The sequence below is a fragment of the Cotesia typhae genome, unplaced genomic scaffold, assembly GCF_013202065.1.
Source record: "Cotesia typhae breed Kobodo isofemale line unplaced genomic scaffold, CoteBio_Ctyphae scaffold_152, whole genome shotgun sequence".
In the NCBI taxonomy this organism is placed as follows: domain Eukaryota; kingdom Metazoa; phylum Arthropoda; class Insecta; order Hymenoptera; family Braconidae; genus Cotesia; species Cotesia typhae.
In genome coordinates, this window is record NW_027423776.1 from 5,669,014 (window position 1) to 5,694,309 (window position 25,296).

Sequence of the window (25,296 nt, forward strand, 5' to 3'; positions counted from 1 at the left end):
TATTTATATACTTATTACTAAATATATAGTATATATTTATTAAGATATATTAAACATGACAAGATAATGAAATTCTCTTACGAGAATGACTTGATAAAATTCTAATAAATTTTAAACGCGTTTAATTAAAACGATATTATATAATAGTAATATACATACATATTTAATATTGTAATTATAATTTAAAATTATAAATTTATATAATTATTTAAAGTTTCCTTTGCGCCAAGCTTGAATTTTTCGTAGCGGAGAATTGTGACTTTTTTTCGGACTTTCGGTTAATCGATCGCTACTACCGAAAACCGAGGCTGCTAGTCATCATACGAATGGCCCAGTCCAGTGTCTATTGAGTGTATGACTATGTATATGACTATTATTATTATTATTATTATTATTGTTATTGTTATTATTACTATTACTATTACTATGATGATGATTATTGTTATTAATTCCAGCCGCTGGCAGTGGATTGACAATTTGCTTTTCGCAAACGGCCTTTATTTTATTCTTGTACTTGATGTCCTTGGGTTTGAGCACACTCTTGTGATTGCTTAGCAGTCGTGATGGAGTTAAAATAGACTTATTACTGAGTCCTGTTGCTTCTAAGAAGTGGTCATAAATGCCACTCGAATTAGAGTTACTATTTGCGCTGGAACTTGAATTATTGTTATCAATGACACAGTAAATGTCATCGTCCTGATGCTTGCTGAGGCCCAAATTACCCAGCCGATCTGACCCGTCGCCTTCAGGACGATCCGGATCATCAGACAAATCACACTCGTCCAAATTAAACTCTTCAAAATTTTGCCTGATGTCCATTTCTTCAATCTCAAACTGTGAAACTCTGTCTTTAGACTTTTTGCAGCGCGAGTTAATATCGCTGCCAATTTTAAACTCCTCAAAGTGTCTCACCATGTTAGGAACCCGGGGAATTTTCTGATTCTCCCTGTAGAGGTCCTTCTGCTTGTCCTTCTTCGGCGACCTGAATATACCTTCTTTAAAACTATTATTATTAATAAAGTTCAAACCCGGCGATCTGGTCAGCGACTTATTCAAATGATCATTATCAAACAGCAAGCTCTTGGAGGACGAAGACAAAGACTTGGAGGGCGTAGAAATTCCAAATATTTTTCTAACATATCCTGGAGCACTCAGCCCCGAGTGTTTCTTCCTCGTCTCGTCAATCAAAAACGAAGGACTAGGAATTTTCTTCAGCACCAAAGTATTATTTCTAAACTGCGGTTTCGGCGGCAGCGCCGGCGGAGTCTTCGGCAGCGGAGAAATAATCTCCGGAAGCGACTCAATGTCTTCATAGTCCAAATTCTTGGCAATAGTCAGCCCCTTGGAGGACATAGACATACAAGTCTTCTCTTCAATCCTCTCCAGCCTCAAGATCGGACTACTCGACCTGTTTGAAGATTTCGACTTGACAGACAATTCCGGAGACGCTGAAGACACCGAAGAAATAACACTCTGAGCGTCTATATCAACTTGCGGCTCGATGATAGCAATTGGAATAGCCCCCATGGTATCCAGCTCTTCCTCATTAGATTCCGAGCTGGTAATCCTCATAATATTCGGACTGATAATCCTCATCCCGTACTCGTCATCCGCTCCAACCTCGCTTTCCTTGTCCATAATAGCCTCTTCAGAATTTTTCCTCTCCATTTCCGAGCCGACAGACTCAATATCCGACAATCTCGCCGGCTGGAACCTCACTATTCTTCCCTTGTGCTTGAAAGTCCTCGGTATCGATCGGACGTTTTCCTCTTCCTCTCTGTCCCTCAGCAGGATCTGGTTCACGCACTCTAGCACCGAGTTGTGATTGCTGTTTGGTCTGTAAGAGTTATTCTGGATTACTTCTTCGGTTATTCTATCTTCGTCTGGGTCGCTGTACCAATTTCCGCTGGTTTCTTCCATGCATTTTTCTTCTTCTATTTTTTCTTCATTATTATTATTACTACTAATATTATTATTATTATTATTATTATTTAATCTATTATCATCACTGTTTGCAACACCCCTTTCTTCCCTAAAACTTAAAACATTATTATTCTTAAGTTTATTATCATTTCCCGCGCAAGCGTTGACATAGATCGGCTCATCATCTTCATCAGAAGCAAAATTACAATCCATTCCGTCATCCTTGCTATCGCTGCGTGATATTTTAGTGACTTCATTATCATAAATTTCCAGAGGCTCTGATCTGATAATACCAAGCCGTCTCTGTGAAATGACTTGATCATCATCTTCATCATCATCATCATCATTTTGATGGCGATTACTATCCTTGAAGTTGAACGCGTTTTCACGAAGGCTCCTCGTGACTTGGGTATCACTTTCAGAGATAATGCGCCGGGATGATTTATTTAAAGTAGAACCAGGCGAAAGATCGGAACTTTCACCTTCGCAAAAACCTTCAGTGCTCAATAGAGACGGACTTCCCTCGGTGGTTGTTGTAACAATAGAAGCGTCGGTGTTTTCACTGGTAACACTTTCTTTGGATACGTCACTCCCGGCGAAGCTATCCGTCTTTTTAACACCAAACTCTTTGTTCTTTAGAATCTGATCTTCCTCGCAGTTTAGCTTTATGATTATTTCACGCTTCAGCTGCTGAATCTCTTTGCCGACATTGCTGTCATTGAGCGATGACCGAATGTTATCGGTGGCCTCGCTGGTTTTGCTAATGGTAACGTCCTCGGAGTTTATGTAAGAGTCCAGCTCTCGTTTGTTTTTTAAGTAGTTTTTCGTGTACCTCCGCAATTGCGCAATTTCTATCTGCTGATTTCTTATCACAGTGTCCTTTTCACATAACTGCTGGCGGATTGATTTTTGCTCTTGCCTCAGACGTGACTCCAAGATCAATAATGCCCGTAGAATTTTTGAAAATTGCTGGTCACGTAAATTGCGCTCGGATTCGTGGCATACGTGCAGAGAATCCAATTCCCGGACCAGCTCCCGGCAACGCTTCGTCGCTGATTTTAGAGCATCTCGAGTGCTTGTCAGCTCCTGCTTCAGCGATCTTACTTCAGTTTCCATCTGGAACATAAATAAATTTATAGAGTTAATAAAATTATATTGTCTTTCTGGAATTTAGTTATCTCTACATCAGATTTTGTTAAAAATGTCAAAGCAATAAACTTGATGACTACATTGAGATAACAATTAATTTTATAATTTTTTTTTTTTTTTTTTTTTTTTTATTGATAATGGCGCTTTTTAAGTATGGAGTATTTTATTTTGTTGTAAAAAAATTATTTTTACTTTTTGGAGGTCTAAAGGTCTGTTAAGTTGAAAAAGAATCATTTGTTGGAATTTTACGAGTGGAATTAACTAATTAAAGCGGAAAATTTGAAATAGAAACCCTGGAGATTTGTCCTACTGGTTTTTACAAGGGCTTCTCATCTGGAGGCCAATTTTGTAGGGTGATTATTTTCAGATTACCACGGGAAACCTTTAAAGTACTGGACATAATTGTAGTGGAACGTTTTGGACATATGTTTTACTTTTTAGGAATGATAATAGTATAATTCTGTGGGAATTTTTTTTTATTTTGACTTTTTGATAATTGGGTAAGATTAATTGAAATTTAATATTTGTTGTAGAATTTCGATGTTTCTTGTGAAATATTTAAGTTAATTATTTAGCTTTACGGTTCATTTGGTTCTTTGGCATAAAAATTATAATTTTAATTTTTTTTTTTAAGTTTTATAAAAACAGAATAATTAAAAAAAATTTTTTTTTTTAAAAGTATTCATTTTATAATTTATTTATGTTTCAAAAATTTTTTCATCAAAAAATTGACTTTTCTCAAAATAATTTTTTTTTAATTTTTTTACTTTTGATAAACTTTTAAGAAAAAAATTCAAGAAAAATTATAAATATGAGTTTCATCCCAAAAAAAATCAAGTGACCATAAAAATGAAAAATTATTCATTTTCTCTTATTCAATACAACGTTTTTTTAATTCTATTTCAACTTTATCAAAAATTAAATTATAAAGTAAAAATGTTAAAATTTACAAATACCAGATTAATAATTACCAATAATAGATATAAATTATCCAAGTTGAAATAAAACTAACGAAACATTGTATATAATAAAAATAATTAGCATATTTTTCTCACCTGAAATTCTACAGTTAAAATTAAAACCTCAAATTTTTTAGTAAAATACAAAGAAAAAAATGATATAAAAAAAATAATTTTTTTTTACAAGAGTCAAATTTCTATCTCTACTTTAGATAACAAATCTTGTCCATAGTTCTCATAAACGTCACCAATTTTCCTTATCGGTCATCGCAACAATCATAAACCAAATAAACGAAAAAAAGACCTTTCAATTAAATTAAAAAAACAAACCGAAGTTTTTTTTTTTATCATTGTCTCAGTAAAATCTTTTTAGCGGGAGTCTTGTTGTAGGCATAAGCATAAAAAAAGTTCCCTGGTATCGTGATTCACATACACGAACTCGTTTTGGTCCAGCAGCATACAGCGCCGAGCCAGAGCCAGAGCACAAGTAATAGCAATACAAGCGACGTTAAGACTTGAGAGCCAAGACCAAAACTCGTCTCCGAGACGCCTAAAGGTGCATTCACACGCGTATTTACGGTCTCAGACCTCACAGGTGCGTGAAATTCGTTCCAGAGCTACATGATTAGCAATAGACAATTTAGTTTAAACGTCATAAATTACGAATAATAAATATTATCCCAAGTCCTGGGATCTTCTATCCAGTCTTCCAGATTCCCGACCACCCAACTTTCAATAATCCTGAAAAAATATTTAAGTATCAAACAAACTGAACATTATTTCTCGAAAAAAAAAAAATAAAAAAGCTATTTTTGTGATGCTAAAAAAATTTCTTCACAAAGTTGACTATTTTTTTGGCTATTTAAAATTCAACTTTATGATTAAATTTACTTAGCACTATCACAATAGAATGAAATAAAAAAAAAATAAAAATATCTAGTAACACTTTCTCCGCGAATCGCGTGGCAATACCCGTGATCCGCGGTTGTAATGCCGGCAGCACAACAGCTAAAGAGAGTGCGGAAGATTGCGCAAAAATACATTACACTAGAATAAAGAAACCGCGTTCTCTTTAATCGCCATTGTTACATTACATTATCCATTATAAGGTCTATTCAACGTGGCATTTTCTTTTTATAAATTTTCTCATCATCATCGTAATCTCAATCTTCATCATCATCTTCAACACCATCACCATCATCTGAATTTCCTCTTACCCTAGATCAATAAAAAAATAATAACATACATTAAAAGATTGAAGAAAACAAAAAAAATAAAAAGGAAAAATAAGCTTTTACGTCACCAGGTTCTAGGTTGTTAGTTATAAGTTATTACATTATCGATTATCGAAGGTAATTATATTTATCACTAAACAGTACCTCTAATTACGGCGTAGTCTCGTTAGACGCACATCAATATTTCTTCCGATAAATTATTTATTTTGTAATAACTCTTCTTCATAGTACGGTGTAATTTAAAATTTTATAATACTGCGTAGATACTTTTGAATAGTGTTTTAGTTTGTTTGATCTTCTCTCGCTGCCGGACGAGATTAAACTGGTCCTGGTCACTCTCTCGGGTCTTTTCTTGTAAGCAGAGGGGGTGGAAGGGAAAAGTGTATCTGTATCCTATCGAGGTAGAGGCACCTATATATTTATATATGTTATGTGTTATATTATATACTTATGTTATGTATAAAGTATAAAGAAAGGGCACACAAGAAATAGATTTTTTAACCTTAGCTTTACTTAGCCTCAGCCTTTTATATATGAATAGTTTTGTACCTTGTTATTTTAGACATCGATGAGCAAGAATGCGAACTGGATTTTACAAAAAATTTTTTTTTAATTTAGAAATATTTTACGGTAATTCTAATTTTTATACAGTAAAAAAATTTTACGTCATTGCGTCAAAAATTTTTATGTTAAAAATTTTTATTTTAAATATTTAACACTTATTCTGTTAAAGCAACACAAAAAAGTGTTAAATATTTAACACAAAATTTTTTACTGTGTACTGATAGTAAAAATTAGAATTTAATATTGTGGGATAAATATTAGAAATGTGAAAAAATTATAAGAAACCTTTCTTGTAGGAAATTAAATTTCTTACAAACATTCCTTATCAATTTTTCTATATTTTTTATCTTTTAACCAGAATTTGAATTAAGATTTTCAAAAAAAAATTTTTTTTGAAGTAATTCAGTAGAAAAATTATTTTTTAAAATTAAAATTTCAAATTCTGAAGCTACAAAAAAATAACAAGAAACTTTTTTTTTTATAGAGAATTAAATTTCCTATTAAAAAGGTCCTTATCAATTTTATCACATCTCTTATAATTTAGCCAGAATTTAAATTACAAGTTCAAACTTAAATTTACAATGTACAAACTTTCAAATAAAAGAAAATTAAATAATTATTATCACACATTAATTAAATACAATTACTTGAAACAATACAGAGATTCTCAAATATTCTTCGCATGAGTGTTTCCACCATATTTCACTAACAATCATACCTTACATAACATTTAAAAACAAATAAAATAATAAAAATGTAAAAATGCATAACACCTTAATCGACTGACGCCTTCAATTCACAAAAAAAAAAAAAAAAAAAAAAAACAACTATATTTGTTCAAATAAAAATAAAATAAGGATACTGATGCTGTCAGCTGATTTCGGAGTTTAATAAAGCCAAAAGAGGCTTGTAATCTTGATTTATGGAGTAGATATGCATTAAAAATATATTTATAAGCACGAACTGCCGATATATCGATGATGCTTTATGAAATATTCTTAATACTCTGTACAAGAATAAGTATGAGTATATAATAGCAATCGTATCGAATAAATGTGGAGGTTTATTTCCTTCTCTTCCTATTCGTTCTCTACGGTGTAGGTGAGTACCCAACAGAACAGAAGAAATATAAAATAGGAGAAGAAAACGAACTAGACATTATCGGCGTGACTGGTTGGTTTTTAAAAATTACCGACATGAAACTGCCATAGCACTTCCGTGAACAAATTTATATTTTTAATAATAATTATTTAAAAACCTCTTCTTACCGTCCAATAGTCAACCCATATTTTGGAGTCAATTTTTTTACGACACGACATTGTCTCAGAGTTTTTAAATCCCACATTGGTTCACTTGTTGTTCATACACAGTCCCAGTCAATTATCCGAGAACTTAATCACAATATAATTCAAATAATTAATAATTAATTAATTAAGTTAAATTGAATATCTGATGAAAAAAAAACTGTATCTTGACCCGATTATTTATCGGTTTATAATAATAAAGCCGTGTGCGAATAATTATTAAGCACCTTGTATTGGTGAGTTCTCAGCGCGACTGGCAAAAAGTTATATTATCTCAAGCGATGTTTCGACGATAATAATAATCGTATTGATAATGGCGATAATAAAAATTTATATTGAGCCGATTCAATTATATTTCTTCTTGTTATTATTTTAAAAACTTTTAATTTTTTCACACTAACAACTGAACTCGGATTACTTCACTGCAAATAAATAAAAATTATAACAATTAATAATATTATTCGATTGTTTGTTTTAAGGAAATTTAAAAAATAAATACAGGAAGAAAGTTTGTACCGAAGAAGAAATTGTTCTGGTTTGTTGAAGAGACGAATGGCCACTGAAGTTTTCCCGAGCGAGGAGTCAGAGTCGCAATAGTTTCTTCGACTATTTACATTGGCTGAGAAGGCACACAACGAACCAGTTAGCTTGTACTTGGGCTTCCGGTCTATTCCGATGGTACACCGTACATACATCCCAGTAATTGCGTCACCGTACATATGCTCCTAGGGTATATAATAGGATATAATACAAAGTTACATACATTCATATATATATATATATATATATATATATATATATATATATATATATATATATATATATATATATATATATACTACCAATACATCTACATAAATTTATATTGATATGGATAAGGCATGCTGATAGTTTAAGTGATGTACCTCTACCTCCTTTTCTTTCTTTGTTCAAGTGTTCAAAAAAGGAATCCCACATATTTTTTAAAAATAATTATTATTATGATTTGTACATGCATGAAGACATTGTATATTTATTTAAGTTGGAAATTCCAATGATTATTCTCTTACACACGTCATTTAATTTGAACCCCGGCATATGGATAGAAGGCGAGGTTGGAGACCGCTCGACGCGATGACACGTTAAAAAATATTGAAATAATAATAAAAATAATGACAATAAATATAACCGATAAATTGCGTTGTACGGTTAGTCAAGTGCAATTTATATTTATAATTCAAAGCCTCGATCAAGTGAACCGGATAATTTTATTACTTAGTCCTTTTAAAGTTTAACTATTTTTAGACTAAAATTAAGAACTCCGTGAAGAAACTAAAAGGACTGATAACACAAACTTATTCAAGTTTTAATAATCGATCTAGCATATACTGTGTGGCTTTTGAGGCACTTTTTGTCTTTATACTTTATACTTTGTGTATTTCTACTCTAAAACGGAGTTTAATATTAGTTCACCTTGTCAACATGGAATGTCGCGTAAAAAGAAAACTAAAAGATAAAACTGATAACGAGAGATATGCTAATGACGTTCATAAATTTATATAAATATTAATGTTAATATATTTACAAATATATAAACACTGAGGGAGTTTTCAGTTTTAAATTTGTAATTAAAATTTTTTTTATTTTTAATTTAAATGATTTTTTTTTTTTAATATTAAAGATAGAAAATTTTTTTTTAAACCTTTTTTGGAAAAAATTTAATTTTCTTCAAAATTTTAATTAATAACTTTTTTACAACACTCCACACTAATCAGTAGTTTTTTTTTTTTTACAGAATATTAATTTTAAATTACCAATTCTATTGCATTAATTTTGTTCAATAATTAAAACAAAATGATAAAAATATAACTTCCTTCCGGGATTGAATTAATTATAATCGTGTCACGCTTTCGCGATTTTTTTTTCTGATGAAAAAATACGTGCAATAATTATATGACGTGTAATATATAATAAAAGTCTTAAGAAGCTAATAATAAACACACAGATAGATTTGTATCAGTGTTGTATATGTATCAGCAGTGATGAGTAAAAATGTGAAAAGAATGCGAGCAGTGGGACACCGGTATCCAGTATTAAATATTTCATGTCACGTAAATAAATATGGGGCGAAAGTATGTACGTAATGTAAGATACTCTCATAAAATTAGTAAATCGCGGTTACATAAAGGCTTGTTGTTATATTTATAACTAAAATAATGAGTAATGAGAGTTTCGTGGATAGAGACATCGACATAGTGTGGGAAAAAATGTGATTAGCTTGATTTGACAAATAAGGGATCCCCGTACCGATTAGAGCGAATGAACTGAACTTGAATGAAATGCCAAGACGGAATTGATGTAAATAGAGTCCCACGTTAATGTCTGTGTTACAATGTATGCGTTATATGTTTAAACATATGAGCACGAGTAATGGTAATGGTAATGAGTTACATTAAGTGAATTGAAGTGTATAGTGAATTAATGGTTAATGACCGTTGACATAATCATGTCTCTTTATAAGTAGAGCGCAAGTCGCGCGGTAAAAATATAACAAATAATTGACATACAAGCGCATGGTCAGGTTTAAGACACGCGTCCAACTTGAATATCTATTTGCGTTTAGTTGGTTTTGCTATACTATGCTCTCCATTCAAGTTACTTAAATTCTGATTCTGTTCTCCGGGTAATACATGTACTCATACGTCTGCGCGATTATGTCTTCATTCTTCACCTCACCAATTATCTTCTCTAAGCTCACGCTCATGTCAACCACGCAACCTTCTGCGGTCAGCTCACCGCCTAAAAACTAACAAACAATCAAATAATTTTCAGTCAAACTACGTTTACATTAAATGCATTGAATTTTACAATCTAAAAATGGAATATTATTAACTTCTTATGTTAATTTTTTTATCGGTGAAAAAATTCTAGCATTTTTTGTAAATTTGTCTTCATGATGAAATTTACTGACAATTTTGCCAGAATATAGCTTTTGAATAGTAGAGTGAGTTTCAAAACCACCATTCATTGAAAAATTAATGTATGTAGGCGCTATAATGCGGGTGCCGTGATTGCGCCTAAATTCTTAATGAAGCTTGGTGAAACTTGTTAAGGTTAAACGTTGCTATTTAATAAAAAATTATTAATTTTATACTTTCCCTAAAAAGTAAAAAAATTAATTATTATTTTGATTATAAAAAATTTTGAATACAAGATTGAAAAAAATCACCTTAATGTTGGTTAGTATGCTAATCATTGAGTACCGTTACATGCCCATCGGCATCGACAGTCATTCTGCTCCCACTGGCTCATATTTAAGGCTAAATAAACAAAATATATTCATCATAGCACGCAACATAACGCTTAGATCCTTGAAAAAAAATTTTAATAAAATACAAAAGCCATTTACTAAAAAAAAAATCAAGATAGATTCAATTAATTTTGTTTACCCTCCAGAAGACATTTGAGAAATTTCGGGCGGCTTTGGCGTTACGTCGAAATACTTAAGCTTAAATTAATAGTTATTATTAGTGTTTCACATCAGACATATTACTGTCATTGTCGTGTGATTGTTGCTTTGTTGTAACATAACATAATATTAGTTAGTTATATTAACTTTTATTCCCAAGTGGTAAAACTGACACGCGCAACAACATGCGCGTGTTACAAACTCCGCATTCACGTTCACAGAGTTGTTCACTGTCGTCTCGTGACTCACTGCTATTATACATATGTATATAAATATATAACAACACTGTGATAGTGAGCTATATATTATACTTAGCTCATGTTTGCCTGATATCCCTGCGATCAAGACGTTTGCGCAAATCGTTGGTATATTTGCTGGCCGATTATTTAAATTTACAAAGACAGTCGACTCGATACACCCGACTTTTTATCTCCATACAATCATAATCTTTGTCTGCACTCAGAAATTCACTACCTTTACTTTATGTTTAATAATGTAACGTAAGTAGGCCGCTTTATTATCATGAAATTTAATTGTCTGGGCTTATACTAGCTACTTAAGTTTCGGCAAGCAACGATTAGACCTTCATTTAAAAGAGATCGCTTGCGCAATTAATATCAATGAAAATGAAAAATGAAACAGAAAACCCAAGACAACTATTACTAAATTCACTCGCGTACAGACATCCGGTTTTCGTTGAATCATGTACGATTACGATCAATCCCGGATACACTATTTTCTATGTCTTATTGTAAGCCCCTTATTCAGTTCTAAAAAATGAAATTTATTTAAATTAATTAATTGATTGATTAAAATTGAATGATTTTATAAATTATGTGAAAACAAACCTGAGATTTAAAAAATAATAATTTTTTGTTTATTTTCAGTCCGGAAACCTTTTTATTGTACGGCTTTTTTAAAGGCTGTAAAATGAAATGAGATTTGTAAAGAATGAATTTGTGTACGTGAAGTATGAAGAAAATAGTTGAGAGAATTGAATTTGTTCCTTCCCACGAACTTTGGTTGTAAACTAGCCATTGGTCTTTCTTTGTGACGGTAACTGTTTAAAGTTTGTCCCTTACTAAGAAGTTGTATAACCAAGGTACGCCGTAAACAACTTAAATAAATTTAAAACATTAAACATTGAGGGTAAACCCAGTAGTTCTGCTGAAAATAAATCAAATATAAAATAAAAGTGAGTTAGGTACCGACAGAACCCAAGTTAAGTAAAAAAACTATTTACTATTATGTTTTATGACTTTAACTACAGCTTTGAAGGTAAAGTTACGAGAAATGAAATCCTGAGTTAAAATGGTTCTTGAACCAAGTACACTGTGCAGAGTGTGCTTCTGTATTCCATCTGTGAAAATGAAAATGTTTGAAATTAGTCATTTAAAGATTATAATTTTATACAAGTATGCCAAGTATGATTGTTGGTAATTTGAAAAATATAATTTTAATAATTTAAATTAGTGGAAGTTACTTGGCTCATCATTTGTACCAATTAATAATAATAAATGAATGTATAATTTATTTAAAACGAAAAAATACTGTTATGAGTTTCTACAATTTTAAATAAGCATACTTGGCATACTATGATTTTTTCTTGTAATAAATAATTATCATACCTTATAAACATTTACTTGGCTTGGTCATTTACAGAGAATCTGTTTTTTGTATAATTACTTTATACTTTATACATTACAAGCACTGACTGGTATTTAGAGCGTGTGAATTTCAATAATTTGTTGTTGGCGCACTTAAATTGTAACACGAATACAAGAACGTGAGTAATAGAAATGAAACAGAGTTTTTTTTTAATTAACCATCAGGTAGTAAGTAGTAAGTATTAAGTATTGTAACTTAACAATAATAATAAAAATAATATGGATGTTATATCGCATGATCTTAAATTCAATTGAGAGTAAAATTTATATTGTATATTACGACAATAATATAATACTGTCAATTGAGACGTGCTCAAGTGCTGGCGTATTTTTAATTGTTCTTAACGAACAAGACGTTTTGTTGACGTCTTACAATGGTTAACGGTTTTTTACTTTATTTAGTTTCTTCTTTCAACATGCGTATGACGCATTCTCGCATAAGTACAAGCAGTCTTGAATTTGCGCTCATGTCTAGAAATAAAAAACTCGGACCTTTTATTTAGAAGTCATAAAACCGCTACGCTAAAACAAGTTCAAAGGCATTGTTTTTATGATTGTTACAGTGAATTTTTATTTTTTATAATTTATAAATACTACTAAGTATACTTGTAATAGAAAAATAAAAAATGTTGTCTCAGGTTTGTTTTTTCGAGGTTGCAATGTCATGGCCGACAGGTGTTTGTTGATCTCTCGAGCGTTTCGCCCGTTTCCTCAACTTTTAACTAAACCGTTTTAATTCAACGTACTTATACTCATACCATCAACCTTTGTAATTTGTCTTCAGACTTTGAGACGGTTCAACCCAACCATGATTTTTATCTCAATACAACGGATTAACGGTCTCTGTCGGTTGCGTAGGCGACTAGATGTAAACACACTTTATTTTGGATTTTACCAATTAATCTGAAAATTTTGTTTTTTTTTTTTTTATAAAAATGCAATTTCAAATTTAATAGAACTCAAAATATCAAAATTTCAACCAAAGTGACACTGAAAACAAATCTCTAATAGTTTTAATTATTTTTTTCAAATAAATTATTATAAAGATTTTTTTTTAAATCTCCAAATTCCAAAAATTTTTAAATAAAAATTAAAAAAAAAAAATTTCTTAATACTAATTTATTTAACAAAAAGAACTAAAAACTATCAGATATCTGCTAATTTTTTCTCAGTACTATAAAAATGAACCAAATTAAAAAATATCGTCTTATGCGACACTCATTGTAAAATGTCAAATTCTCAAGGTTGAAACGAACCTCGAGTTAAAAATACTGCGCAAAAATTCTAAAAACATTTTGTTCTCATTGTCAATTATTTTTTCTCAACAATAAGCACTTCATCAAAAAACACCCATTTATTGTCAGATATTTCATGATACTGAAGTCAGCTGACATGAAAATTTATAGGACTTTTTTCAACAAGCAAATAATTATAAAAAAATGTTTCTGAAAAATTCCACTGACAGATGTGTAAAAAATTTATTGTTACTAGCAACCTTGCAGTCACTATGTGACTGCCGTGACTTGTCAACTAATTTTTATTTTAAAGATTTTTTTTGTCGGGTTAAAAACAAAAAAAAAAAAAAAAAACAGTAAGAATAGTGAGAAAATTTTCAATCAGTTGCCATTTTTTTTTAAATGAAAATTTTCAAAATTCCGTCCGTGTGACGATAACTACATCCTTACTGATTAAAAAGCAATTTGGGTTTTTATTTTCAGATGATCCGTTTTTGAGTTATCGAACCGACTATGGAGAGGAAAATTTTTTCTAGTGCTCTACGAGATTGTTAATAACTTTGTAATAATTAAATGTTTTTTAATACAAATTTAGGGTAATAATCTTTAATGTACCCTCAATAAAATAAAAAAAAATCCGATCCCCAAAATCCTTTATTTTCGCTGTCAAAAAAATTCCGGAAAATCACCTCTTTTTTTCGATCGTTACAGTGGTGTTCCCCTTTAATAATATGGATTACTAAAAAAAATTTTTTTTCAGTAGTAATTTAGTTGTTGAAAAAAAAGACAGGTCTTGTAACTTCAATTTCATAGAAACTTCTTATCTTCAATATTATTAAAATTAAAAAACGGCCATTCGGTTTAAACATAAAGGTTCAAAGTAAAAGATACTTTCTGGAAACGTCCTTAATGCTTGAATTATTATAACAAGTTATTAGTGATTAATGATATGCATATAATTTTTTTCGAGTTCATCATCCAGAGTTAGAGTGTAATGAACTTTGTTGTGCTTGGTAAGAAATGTGCACGTTTCTACCATTGGACACTTTATTTCCTGAAAGGACTCAAGTGGCTCAACATAAGTACATTCGTGTCCATTAAGTTTACCTTTACCTTTACCTTTGCTTTATTTTTGCTCTCAGACTCAGACTCGGGCTTATCTCTACTGAGTATAAAGCTACCAAGATACCGTGGTACATACAACACACCGATACCGTTTAAACGTGTAAGGTACGTAAATATACGACCCTTGACATTAGAAAATTAACCCTCTTTCCTCCGCTGCTCTTGACCGCTCACCAGACCCATTAAAAGGTATATGTACATTTTACAGTACGCCTTTTAACATTACTTCATTTTATTATTTTCTTCACCGCTTATCAATTAATTACACATTCAAATATAATATATATCTTGATTAGTCTTTATATTTAGTTCTATAATTTTCCGCAAGCTGAAAAGGTGACCCAAAAGTCAAGTGAGAGTTTAGTTTGACATTATAAGTGGATGCAATCACATTCCACAGTTAACTTTTCAAGTTAATCTATTGTTTAATTAGTTTTACTCACTATTATAATCCTCATCTCAGGCCATTTTATCTCTACTAATTAATTTTATTATTTTCCAGGTGGCTGCTCTTTAATTTAAATTGTTAAATCCAAGAAGAAATTTAATATTGAAGAAAACTCATTACTTTTTAACTTGTAAAATAAAATAATGCAAGAAACAACTGCTAGATGTAGTAGACAGTTTAAATTTTAAAACGCTGATGCTAAATAGAACTAATCCATTCGCGGACAGGATCTCGTCGTCACTGACTCGATGTTATGGTTACTTTGTACATACTGGTAGTTGTAGAAAACAGAACAGTACGGTAAGAAAATAATAACGTCGAGGATAGAGGAGTAGGTGCATAAGAAGTTATGTTGGAAGGACAAGCGATCGCGCAACTCGATGCGCGCATTATGACGCGGGAAAATTCTAAACAAAAACTAGTATTTTGTAAGTATTTTTAAAATTAGTAAAACTAATTTTTAATTTTTAATTAAATTATTATTTTTAATGTTATAAACTTGTAAATTTGTAGGTTATGTATAAACTATTAATTTGTTTAAGGGATAGAACAGAAACGAGTGATGTGACGTGGAGTTACAAGTTTGATAAATGTATGAAGAAATGCCCGCGGGAATTTTTTTTTATATCAAGGTTGTAAGTACTATCTGAATCTTATTTGAGAAATTTATCGCTAGATAAATAGTGATAGAAGAAATAGTATTTATTTAATGATTTATTGAACGTTTTGAAATAGATACTTTCGGGTTGCGGCAGACAGTCTGGCATCGGACACGCCTATCTGAGATTTAGTGTGTAATTAACTTTTGGGTGCACTTCTTTTAGTTGGGAATTTTGGCTGGTTGGTATGTTCGGTGAGAAAGAATTTTAATATGAAGAATATTAAAAGGTAAATTAATTAGTGTTTTGGTGCATGGAATTTTAAAGTAAATTATACTGAAATTTATAGATATCTATGATACTGAAGTTAGTGGTCAGCTGTCAATTAAAAAAAATTTTTTTAACAAATTAATTACAACAAAAAAATACTTCTAAAAATTTTCACTTGTAATTTTATGAAAATTTACTATGACATTAAAGTTAGCAGCCACTTGATAATTTTTTTAATTTAATTTAACAAATAAAACTTTTCTGAAAAACTATTTTTAAAAAAATGCATTTATAATTTTTTTTTCTCATTTATTTTTGCCATAATTTATTTGTTAAAAAATTATAAAAATTAATAAATAGCTGCTAAATTAATTCTCATAAATTAACTTAGCAGATAATTGATAATTTTAAGAATTTTTGTAACAAATAAATTATGGCAAAAAAAAATTTTTTAAAAAATTGACATTTAGAAATTTTAAAAAACTACAAATGCAATTTTTTTAAAATAATTTTTAGGAGCAAATTTATATGTTACGAAAAATTAAAAAATTGTCAAGTGACAGCTAACTTTAATGTCATAGTAATTTTTATTAATTTTCACATGTAAAACTTTTTAATAATTTAATTTTTATAAAATTCCAAAAAAAATTTTTAATATCTGTCAACTTCAGTGCTATAGATATCTAATACTTTATAATGAATTAATTAATATAAAAAATTAAATTTTTATATTAAAATTTAGTTGTTAGGTATGATATAAAAAATTCAGTATCATAAAATTAAAAATAATTAAATTATTATAACCTCAAGGTAATTTTAACGACTTGGATAATAACATTATTTTTTATTATTCTTTTTAGAATGTACTGAAATAAAAAACACAAGCGATCTGACATGAAAGACTTGTTAATTAAAAAAATTTTCAAAATTTTATTCACACGTATAAAGCCAAGAATTGAAGAGCTAGAGACATAGATGCAAGACTCGGTGACCTAGTGACCTTCCTCCCATCGAGGAATGCAGTTCTTGATACACGAGTATAAGACGAATTGAACATGTCCACGTGTCAGAATAAACTCTGTAAATAAATTCAGTAGGTCTTGATAACGGGATTTAATATAAAAAATTTAACCAAGTTTCAAGGAATCGACTCCATAATCCAGACACGCATTCATCAACAGGTAATTAAATAAATTACATACATTATTTATGAAGCTAAATATAATATAAATTATTGAATTGTATTTACTTAGTAGAAGATAGCACGAGATGAATAAAAAGGAAATTAGCGATTTAAAATAAAATACCAGAAGCACGACCTTTAACTCGAAATAATCGGGTCCGATCTCCGATCTTGAATCTCGATTCCATTCCTTCTGTCGATTACCGATAAGACATCACCTTACATGTATGTACTTTATTTTATTTTATTTTATTTTAGTATATCCTTAATACCCTTGTACTGCCTTGCCGATTCTTTTACTTGCTTTATCATAATTATTTCTCCATATCCCGTATCCCGTACTCCGGTACGTCCATCATCATCCGTTATCTCTCATATATACTGTCAGTTTATTATTTTTATTAACTTCTCTCTTCTGTAGTACAGTATATAATATAATATTATATATATATATATTCTTCGTATTACTGATGTTATATCAACTCAACTCATATCAACTCTAACAGAACTAAACTTCCTCTTAGGCCCATATAGTACCATCAACCATCAGCCAACGAATCACAACCACGGACGAAAGATCACGAATATAATTTAACAGCGATTCATTCCACGTATCACTTGGAACATCAACAACCCGCGTCACCTGGTGCACAAAAGAAAATACTGAAGACGCGTGCGATGAGTCACTGAATAAAAAACTAAATACATGTACCTGCGTTATGAGAGATCTAGAGACAACCCCACGGCCATAAAGATCCACCTCTTTATATTTTATACTTTTATTTGTTATTATCATAATCATTGTTGTTATTATTTATCAAGCACAATGGACTCTACTCTTGTCTTCGGTCGCAAACTCCAAGAACAATGTTCTCAACAAATTAACTGCCCCGTAAAAAATTATTTAATAATATTCATAACGACTCCTACTCATTCAATCATGCCAGATTATTTTTATTTTTGTTAGATATATTTATTATTAAGTATATAGAGAGAAAATTTTAGTTAAAAATCGGGAAGAAATCGAGATTGTTATTTTAAATTGATATTTAAATTTTTTTTGTCTTGAAAAATCAAGTCGTGATTTTTATTAGAATAATTATAAGATAAAAAATTTTTAAATAAAATTTTGCTTTATTAAACAATGAATTTTATTAAATTGCACTGTACTTTTTTAAATATTGACGTTTTTAAAGATACAAGCTCATCCCGATGTCACACTCATCGAGAGCTTTCATTTGAGTACCCACATGCATTTTTGATATATTTTTCATATATACATATATATAACATATATAAATATATGAAAAATTGATGTGGGTACTTAAATGAAAGGTCTCGATGAGTGTAACATCAGGATGAGCTTATATCTTTAAAAATATCAATAGTTCACGAGATACAAGGTCATTTCTTAATTATGTATCTTGAGACAGAGCATTTTCGAATGCAGCCGAAATACTTATCAACATAAATTGGCTATTGGTGAGAACGACGTGAAACCATGAAAAGGCAGAACTCAAGGTCAAAACTTTTTCAAAGATACCAAATTTAATCATAAAAATCAATTTTATCATATAAATTCACTGACCACAAAATTTTGCTTTTTCTCTTGATAATATTGATCATAAAATTAGTAAAATAGTTTTTTTTTTTAATTTTGTAGTGTTCCGAAAGAAGAAAATACTTTTATTAAGAAAATATTCTTTACAATTATCAAAAATATATTTTTTGTCTAAAAAATTGGTAAAATTAATTAAAATAATTTTTATTAATTAAATTTAAATGAAACGGTTCTTTAATAAGAATTTCTTTTCATTTTCTGAATGATAAATATAAAAAAATTAAATTAAATTAAAATATAATAACAATAAAATAATTCTCCAAGACTTATTTCTTGGTAAATACTTTATTATTATTTTAAAATGATTATAAATAGAATTTTTATAATAAATTATAATAGAAGATACCAAGACTGGTACAAGTCAACGAACCACCAATGATAATGCCATTTCCTGTGTACTAGTTAACTAAATGTACATTAAACAGTACATATGCGTTAATATAACGTGTACTTGATATGCATGTACGAATATATGAATGTACGGAGCATACACGTGTAACAATGGTCTATTATACACGAAACAAAACGCAATGCTCTGCAGAGTAGAGACCTTAGCGGCAATAACAGAAAAGTTAAGAAGAAAAAAAAAAATAAAAATGCAGTATGGAAAAAATTATAATGTATCGCTTGCATGTATTATGACTTATACGTGTACTCCGGTCGTAGGTAAGCCACGCACGCGTGCCACCCACCGGACGTCGACTACCACCTGGCTGTCAGTAGGCATTTTTGCTTTTATCCATTCTACCCCCTTGGTTTTGTAAGGATTCGTGTTTTCCATTTTAAAAAACCCCGTTGACTCACGTACGCGACACAGCTTTCATTCACTGCACCTGGTAGCAATAACAATGAGATAATCATTATAATCAATCTTTTTTTATTTCATTGTACCCACTAGCGATCAATATTTGACTAATTACTCACAATTTTAATTATTTGTATTGATTTTTTTACTAGACAAATATTTTATCACGGATAAATTATTTTCTTCAATTAAAAAATTTTTAAATAGAAGAAATATCAAGACACTATTAAGTTAAGAAGTTACATGGGTTTCTTCCGGGAAAAAATGGTCTATTTTCAACAATTTTTTTTTAATAAAAAAAAAATGAATTATTTTATTCAAACTTATTACTATCTTGAACATACATGTTTAATAAGGAATTACTGAAATTTTGAAAAAAAAAAAAAATATTAAAAACTCTGCTAATGTGACGTCATGTCCGGCGAGCCCTCGGAAAAAATATGCGTCCGCGTGATCATTAGAACTCCTATCAGGATCATTTAAAGTGAAAAAAAAAAAAAAAAAAAAATATGTGCTCTAGTTAAGACTTTCAAACTAGGTCTTGAACGAAAAAAAAAAAATAAAAAATGAAAATTGGATTTTTGGCAGAGATTTTTACAAAAAATTTAAAATTTGGCTGAAATTTAGCGGAATTTTTTTTTTTAAATTGTAATTGAAAAAAAAAAAATCTTCGGTTCAAAACCTCGTAAATTATAACTCAAAGACCTGTCTAAAATTTTATCAAGATCAGTTGAGTAGTTCTCAAGGAATCGTTTTTGAAAACATAGTTTTGAGAAAAACGCGTTTAAAGTTTTGAGTTTCAATAAACGCGCAACTTTTTAAAACTGTATCTCCGAAACTATTATTCGGATAGATTTGAAACTTTAGGACAATATTCTAGAGATGTTGTAGAATTTAATAAAATATTAAAAAAAAATTAAAATTAAATTTTAAAACATTAAAATAAAATTTTTTGAAACCGTGAAACCCATATAGCCCCTTAACTGACATAAGAAATTATTTTATAATTTTATAGCAATGAAATTATCAAAAAAATTTAATTAAAAAATTCCACATATAAAAATTAAAAGTGGAAATTTTTTTAAGTATTTTTTTTTATTATAATTAATTTGTTATAAAAATAAAAAAAAAATTTTCAGACTTCAATTATACTATCATGAAATATTACATGAATATTATTAAAAATAATTTTGTTATTTGTTCCAATCATTAAATTTTTACCTTCACTGACCGTATATAAAATTGCGAAAACAATAAAATTATAGTTTGTAAATACACCGATAAATTTAATAATATTATTTCTTCACAGACCGAAGGTTATTTAAATTTTAGTAATGAATGTATTAGACTTTTAAAGATTAAATTACTGTGTAGACATTTTAAAGATTTAAATTTCTGATTACAATTTCTCATTAACACCAAAAGTTTCGTAAACCTTTACTTAGAATTAATCTAAATTTAATGTAAACAACTATGAAGTAACACTGAAGAAAAAAATTTTAAGTAATCTTCTGAAGAATTATTGCTAGTTCAATAATTCTATGAACTTACAAATCTAATTATGCAAGACGATATGAATCAATTAATTGAAGGCAATATATATCGACATGCCGTAATTATGTTGAAGAAACTCCAACGCTTTCATACCATTGAATAACATGAGAATCTTTGAATCTCGTAATAAATCCAACATAAATAATTTTCAAAAATAAAAAAATCAAACGCCTACGACTGCATGACAGTGAATGTGTGTCATTAGTAGTCATACATATGTATGTTTGTGAGTACAAAGCCATCAAGTTCACCAGAGCGAATAGAATTTTCACTTTTCTTGAGCTTATTCTCAATTAAGTCTCATACTCACGTTCCACGTGGGCATCATCTAAATAAACTAGAGAGTTTCTCTCCAAGAAAAAAAAAAAGGGAAAGAGTTAATATTAATTTACATTTAATTATTTAGCTTCAGTATTTACTGATAATTAATGGCAATAATTATGAAAATATATACAATTAATGAATTAATAAAATAATTAATTTACCTTTGAATTATTAATACTCAGGGAGTCGTAGTCTGAGTCGACGTAAAACACTGAATTTTTCTCCTGATGATACCACATGATTATTAAATTAACTTGATCACTCTTATGAAACCGCAATTATAAATTATAAACCATAAATCATGATTATTAATTAAATTTTTTATTCTCAACACCGAGCAAAAATGACACTGAAGTTGGCAGACATTAAAAATTATTTTTAAATTTTATAATAATGCAATTATTAAAAAAAAAAAAATTAATTAAAAAGTTTCACATGTGAAAATTGATAAAAATTACAAGTGAAAATTTTTAGAAGCATTTTTTTTTATTATAATTGATTTGTTATTAAAAACTTTAGAATTGACAGCTGACGGCTAACTTCAGCATTATCAGCAAAAAACTTGCACACCAAAAAAAAAATTTTTCCAAAATATATGACAATGTCTTTTTTATTTATATTTCTTCTTTCCGAATTTCGGGTTTTAAAAATATTGCGAGATGTTAACAATACCGTGGTTCTCAGAAAACTGGAAAGCAATGTGTTTTTATCGCGTGTTGCCGCTACTACTGTACTTTACATTTACATTAGTATTCTGTTTTGTTGCAGCGTGTTCACTCATACGCTCCCCACTCAGGCATTACACGTGTGTGTACCACCGTCTAGATAACCATGGTCATGGATATATAATAGAGAGGGAATACTTAATATAAACTTCATTTAAATTTCTAAAAATATTTTTTTCTTCATTTGTTTTCAATGGCCGGCTTTTAGATTCTGACGTTTCATTTTTAAAAAAAAATTTTTTGTTAATAAATCTGAAATAAAATAAAAAATATATATTAGTAAAAAAATTAGCTTGTAAAAAAATAAAAATTGTAATTAAATTTTGGTAAATAAATAAAAATATCTTACGTTTAACGATAATGGCAACAGTGGAGCTACTGAACACACCGCAGCCGCATTTGATACCGGGGTAAGGATTAAAAATTAAAAATCATCTTTTATTAAAATGTATAAATAGTAATGACAATGTTAACTATGAGATAATAATTATCAGTGACGTTATCTGTGCTGATGTTTTTTTTCTTGTTGTTTACACAGGTATACGGGCTGTTGCCCGCAGTATCGCTACAGGTGTGGAGAAACTTATGGCAGCTTGACTCATAAACTTCTGGTTGATCCGACTATCAACCACTCGGAGAGATTGATTTTGTCTAATAGAGTCAAGGATGATTATGAGGTTATTTGTTTTTAGTTGTTGAGATTCATTGGAGTGAATAAATATTTTTTTTTTGGGTTTTAGGTTATAAAAGAAGATATTTTTGGATGAGGCTGAAATCAACAGAAATTTAAATATTTTTATCACTAAAATTCAGAAACTTGAAATATTTTTAATAGAAAAAAAAATCTATGAAAGAATTAGTTAAAACTTGAAATATTTGAGAGTAATTTTAATTAAAGTAGAAAAAATGGAACTGAAATTAGAAGACACTTCAATTTTTTTTTTTTCCTGTTTTGAGCTTCTAAATTTGGAGTTCTCCAAATAAATGTTTCTTGCTATATTTGTTAAAAAAATTCTAAAAATTATCAGATATGTCTCAATTTCAGCATCATATTTTTTTTTATTAATTAAATTAGAACTAAAAAATGGTTTTTATAAATTCGCATTTATTTTTTTTAATTTCTACATAAGGAATTTTTTTACTAAACTTTTTTGATAATTTAATTATAAAAATCTAAAAAATTATTAAATTTCTGTTGATTTTATCACCATCATTTTTATGACATTAAAGTTAGCTATTACTTGATAAATTTTTAATTTTATCTAACAATTAAATTCTAAAAAATTGCATTTTTAATTTTTTTAAATTTCTACATGTCAATTTTTTTTTCTTGTTTTTTTTGCCTAAAAATGATTAAATATCTGCTAAATTAATTTTCATTCATTTTTGGAAATAAAATTTTCAAAATATCTTAAACTGTCACTTATATCAAAACTTAATGATTATTTACAAATTGATGTAATAATTTTTTTCAACAGGTTCTGAGACCTCCCAAAGATGACATAGACATAGTAAATGCCCGCAGCAGGCGCAGAGACGTCATTTATACGCATCCGATGATACCCGGGTATCAAGGTATAATTTTATTCATTCCATATATGTAACCTTGTCAACTTCCGAAATATTACGCAAGCTGAATGACAATCACCATAATAGAATGTATATTTAAAACAGATGTTTATATTTTAGGATTCATGCCTAATTTAAATGCGCGGCTTGGTCATCGGTACAGCGTGATTGCTTCTGAGGGACTCGCGGACTTCGAGAGACAGCAGATGAAAAGTAGAGCTGCTCTCAATCATCTGAGGAAAGTCAGGGCGCTGCATGACGGCTATGGAGAGCCGCGGAGTCTGGATGATCGACAAGTTAACTTTAATTGTATGTTTGTTTCAACTTTTTATTTTCTTTGTATTGTTGTTTCAGCTCCTGAGAAGCGAATACAAAATGCCGCTGGTTACTGTCAGGCCGGATTATGCAATGATGATGAGAAATTTGCCAGTTGACGAAGCCTATCAAGTACCTAGAGATCATTCACCTTCGCCATTTTTTATGGAAAATTCAGATCCTGATAAATATTTTGTCTCTGGTTAGCTCTTATTGAAATAGTCTCGAAAAATTAAAAAAAAAAATTTTTTAAGACTATTTTAAGATTTTTTTAAGACTATTTTAAAACTCTCTATAATAATTTTCCGGAGCTGTAGCCGTGATATCGTCTTATTTTTATAACAAGTTCGAGAACAAAATTTCAAAAATCTGCTCTCGGAATTTTTTTTTTTGGGTCTTAAAAAAAAACTTAAAATAGTTTTGGTTTGTGTCACCTTTAAGAGCTTAAACAAACAACAATTTTAAGACGACTTTTTTTTTACATGGGTTGTATTGGTATTATATTGCAATTGTTTTCTTCCGTCAATTGTCTCACAATTTTCCGTTTTACTTACACATATTGTTTTATTATGAAAAAAAAGTTTTCTCGTATATTTTTAACTTAATATTATAACGATAATGAGCTTTTAAAGTTTGTTAATTAACGGAAATGGATAGCGAAAGTCGTATGAAATATTGTTTCATTCGTGAGAATGCAAGAAGTTTGTTTAGTTTTGTTTTAATATTAATACCATAACTTTATTAAGTTTTCAGTTTCTGAATGCATGAATTATTTAATTAACTAATTAATTCATTAATTCATGCTTCAATTACTGTATTTAATTGTCTCGCTTTTGTTGTAGGATACACGGGGCATATTCCATACGGATATTCGCATTTCGGGTCAAGCCATGTGCCAATGACGAATAGCGCTCTGTGTGATTTTACCACTAATTATCGAATGCGTCAGAGTACTGAATGGGCACCAGCCACAATTTCCCGTCCAGATCCACCTTATCACATTCACCCGGCGGAAATATATCACAAGCATGTTGGCCTTATTCCAAATTATCTTGGTCATGTACCCGGTGCTGCTTATAGGTATGGAAAAACATTCGGAGCAGACACTAAAGACGCTAAAAGATGGTTAAGAGGAGACTTTTCTATTTAATCTTTATAAAATATTTTTATAAAAATATACAAACATTACTTATATAATATATATTAATCTCTTTCTTTCAGTAAACTAAAAAAAAAATTTTTTTTTTTTTTTTAATTAGAAATTTTGTAATAAG

General features: G+C 29.5%; 2 protein-coding genes across 6 annotated transcripts; one reads left to right on the forward strand and one right to left on the reverse strand.

Annotated features, from left to right (window-relative positions):
* Positions 1–105: 105 nt before the first annotated feature.
* Positions 106–22,185, reverse strand: LOC141536684 (uncharacterized). 5 transcript variants are annotated; one of them, XM_074257372.1, is made up of 8 exons: positions 11,431–11,736; positions 10,563–11,352; positions 10,343–10,483; positions 10,007–10,272; positions 9,681–9,919; positions 7,651–7,859; positions 7,099–7,556; positions 106–3,039 (listed from the first exon to the last, which is right to left on the reverse strand). In XM_074257372.1, the coding sequence occupies exons 7-8, from the start codon at positions 7,147–7,149 to the stop codon at positions 319–321; spliced, it is 2,772 nt and encodes a 923-aa protein (XP_074113473.1). In that variant the 5' UTR covers positions 7,150–7,556; positions 7,651–7,859; positions 9,681–9,919; positions 10,007–10,272; positions 10,343–10,483; positions 10,563–11,352; positions 11,431–11,736; the 3' UTR covers positions 106–318. The 5 variants fall into 5 exon arrangements, with proteins under 5 accessions (XP_074113473.1, XP_074113472.1, XP_074113474.1 ...); XM_074257371.1 differs by having other exon boundaries at positions 9,681–10,272; positions 11,431–11,737; XM_074257373.1 differs by lacking the exons at positions 9,681–9,919; positions 10,007–10,272; positions 10,343–10,483; positions 10,563–11,352; positions 11,431–11,736 and adding an exon at positions 8,040–8,713.
* Positions 22,186–22,412: 227 nt separating this feature from the next.
* LOC141536687 (CIMIP2 protein CG18335) lies at positions 22,413–25,275 on the forward strand. Its single transcript, XM_074257385.1, has 6 exons — positions 22,413–22,548; positions 22,677–22,815; positions 23,617–23,713; positions 23,828–24,003; positions 24,062–24,224; positions 24,865–25,275. The coding sequence occupies exons 1-6, from the start codon at positions 22,499–22,501 to the stop codon at positions 25,170–25,172; spliced, it is 933 nt and encodes a 310-aa protein (XP_074113486.1). The 5' UTR covers positions 22,413–22,498; the 3' UTR covers positions 25,173–25,275.
* The last annotated feature ends 21 nt before the right edge of the window (positions 25,276–25,296 follow it).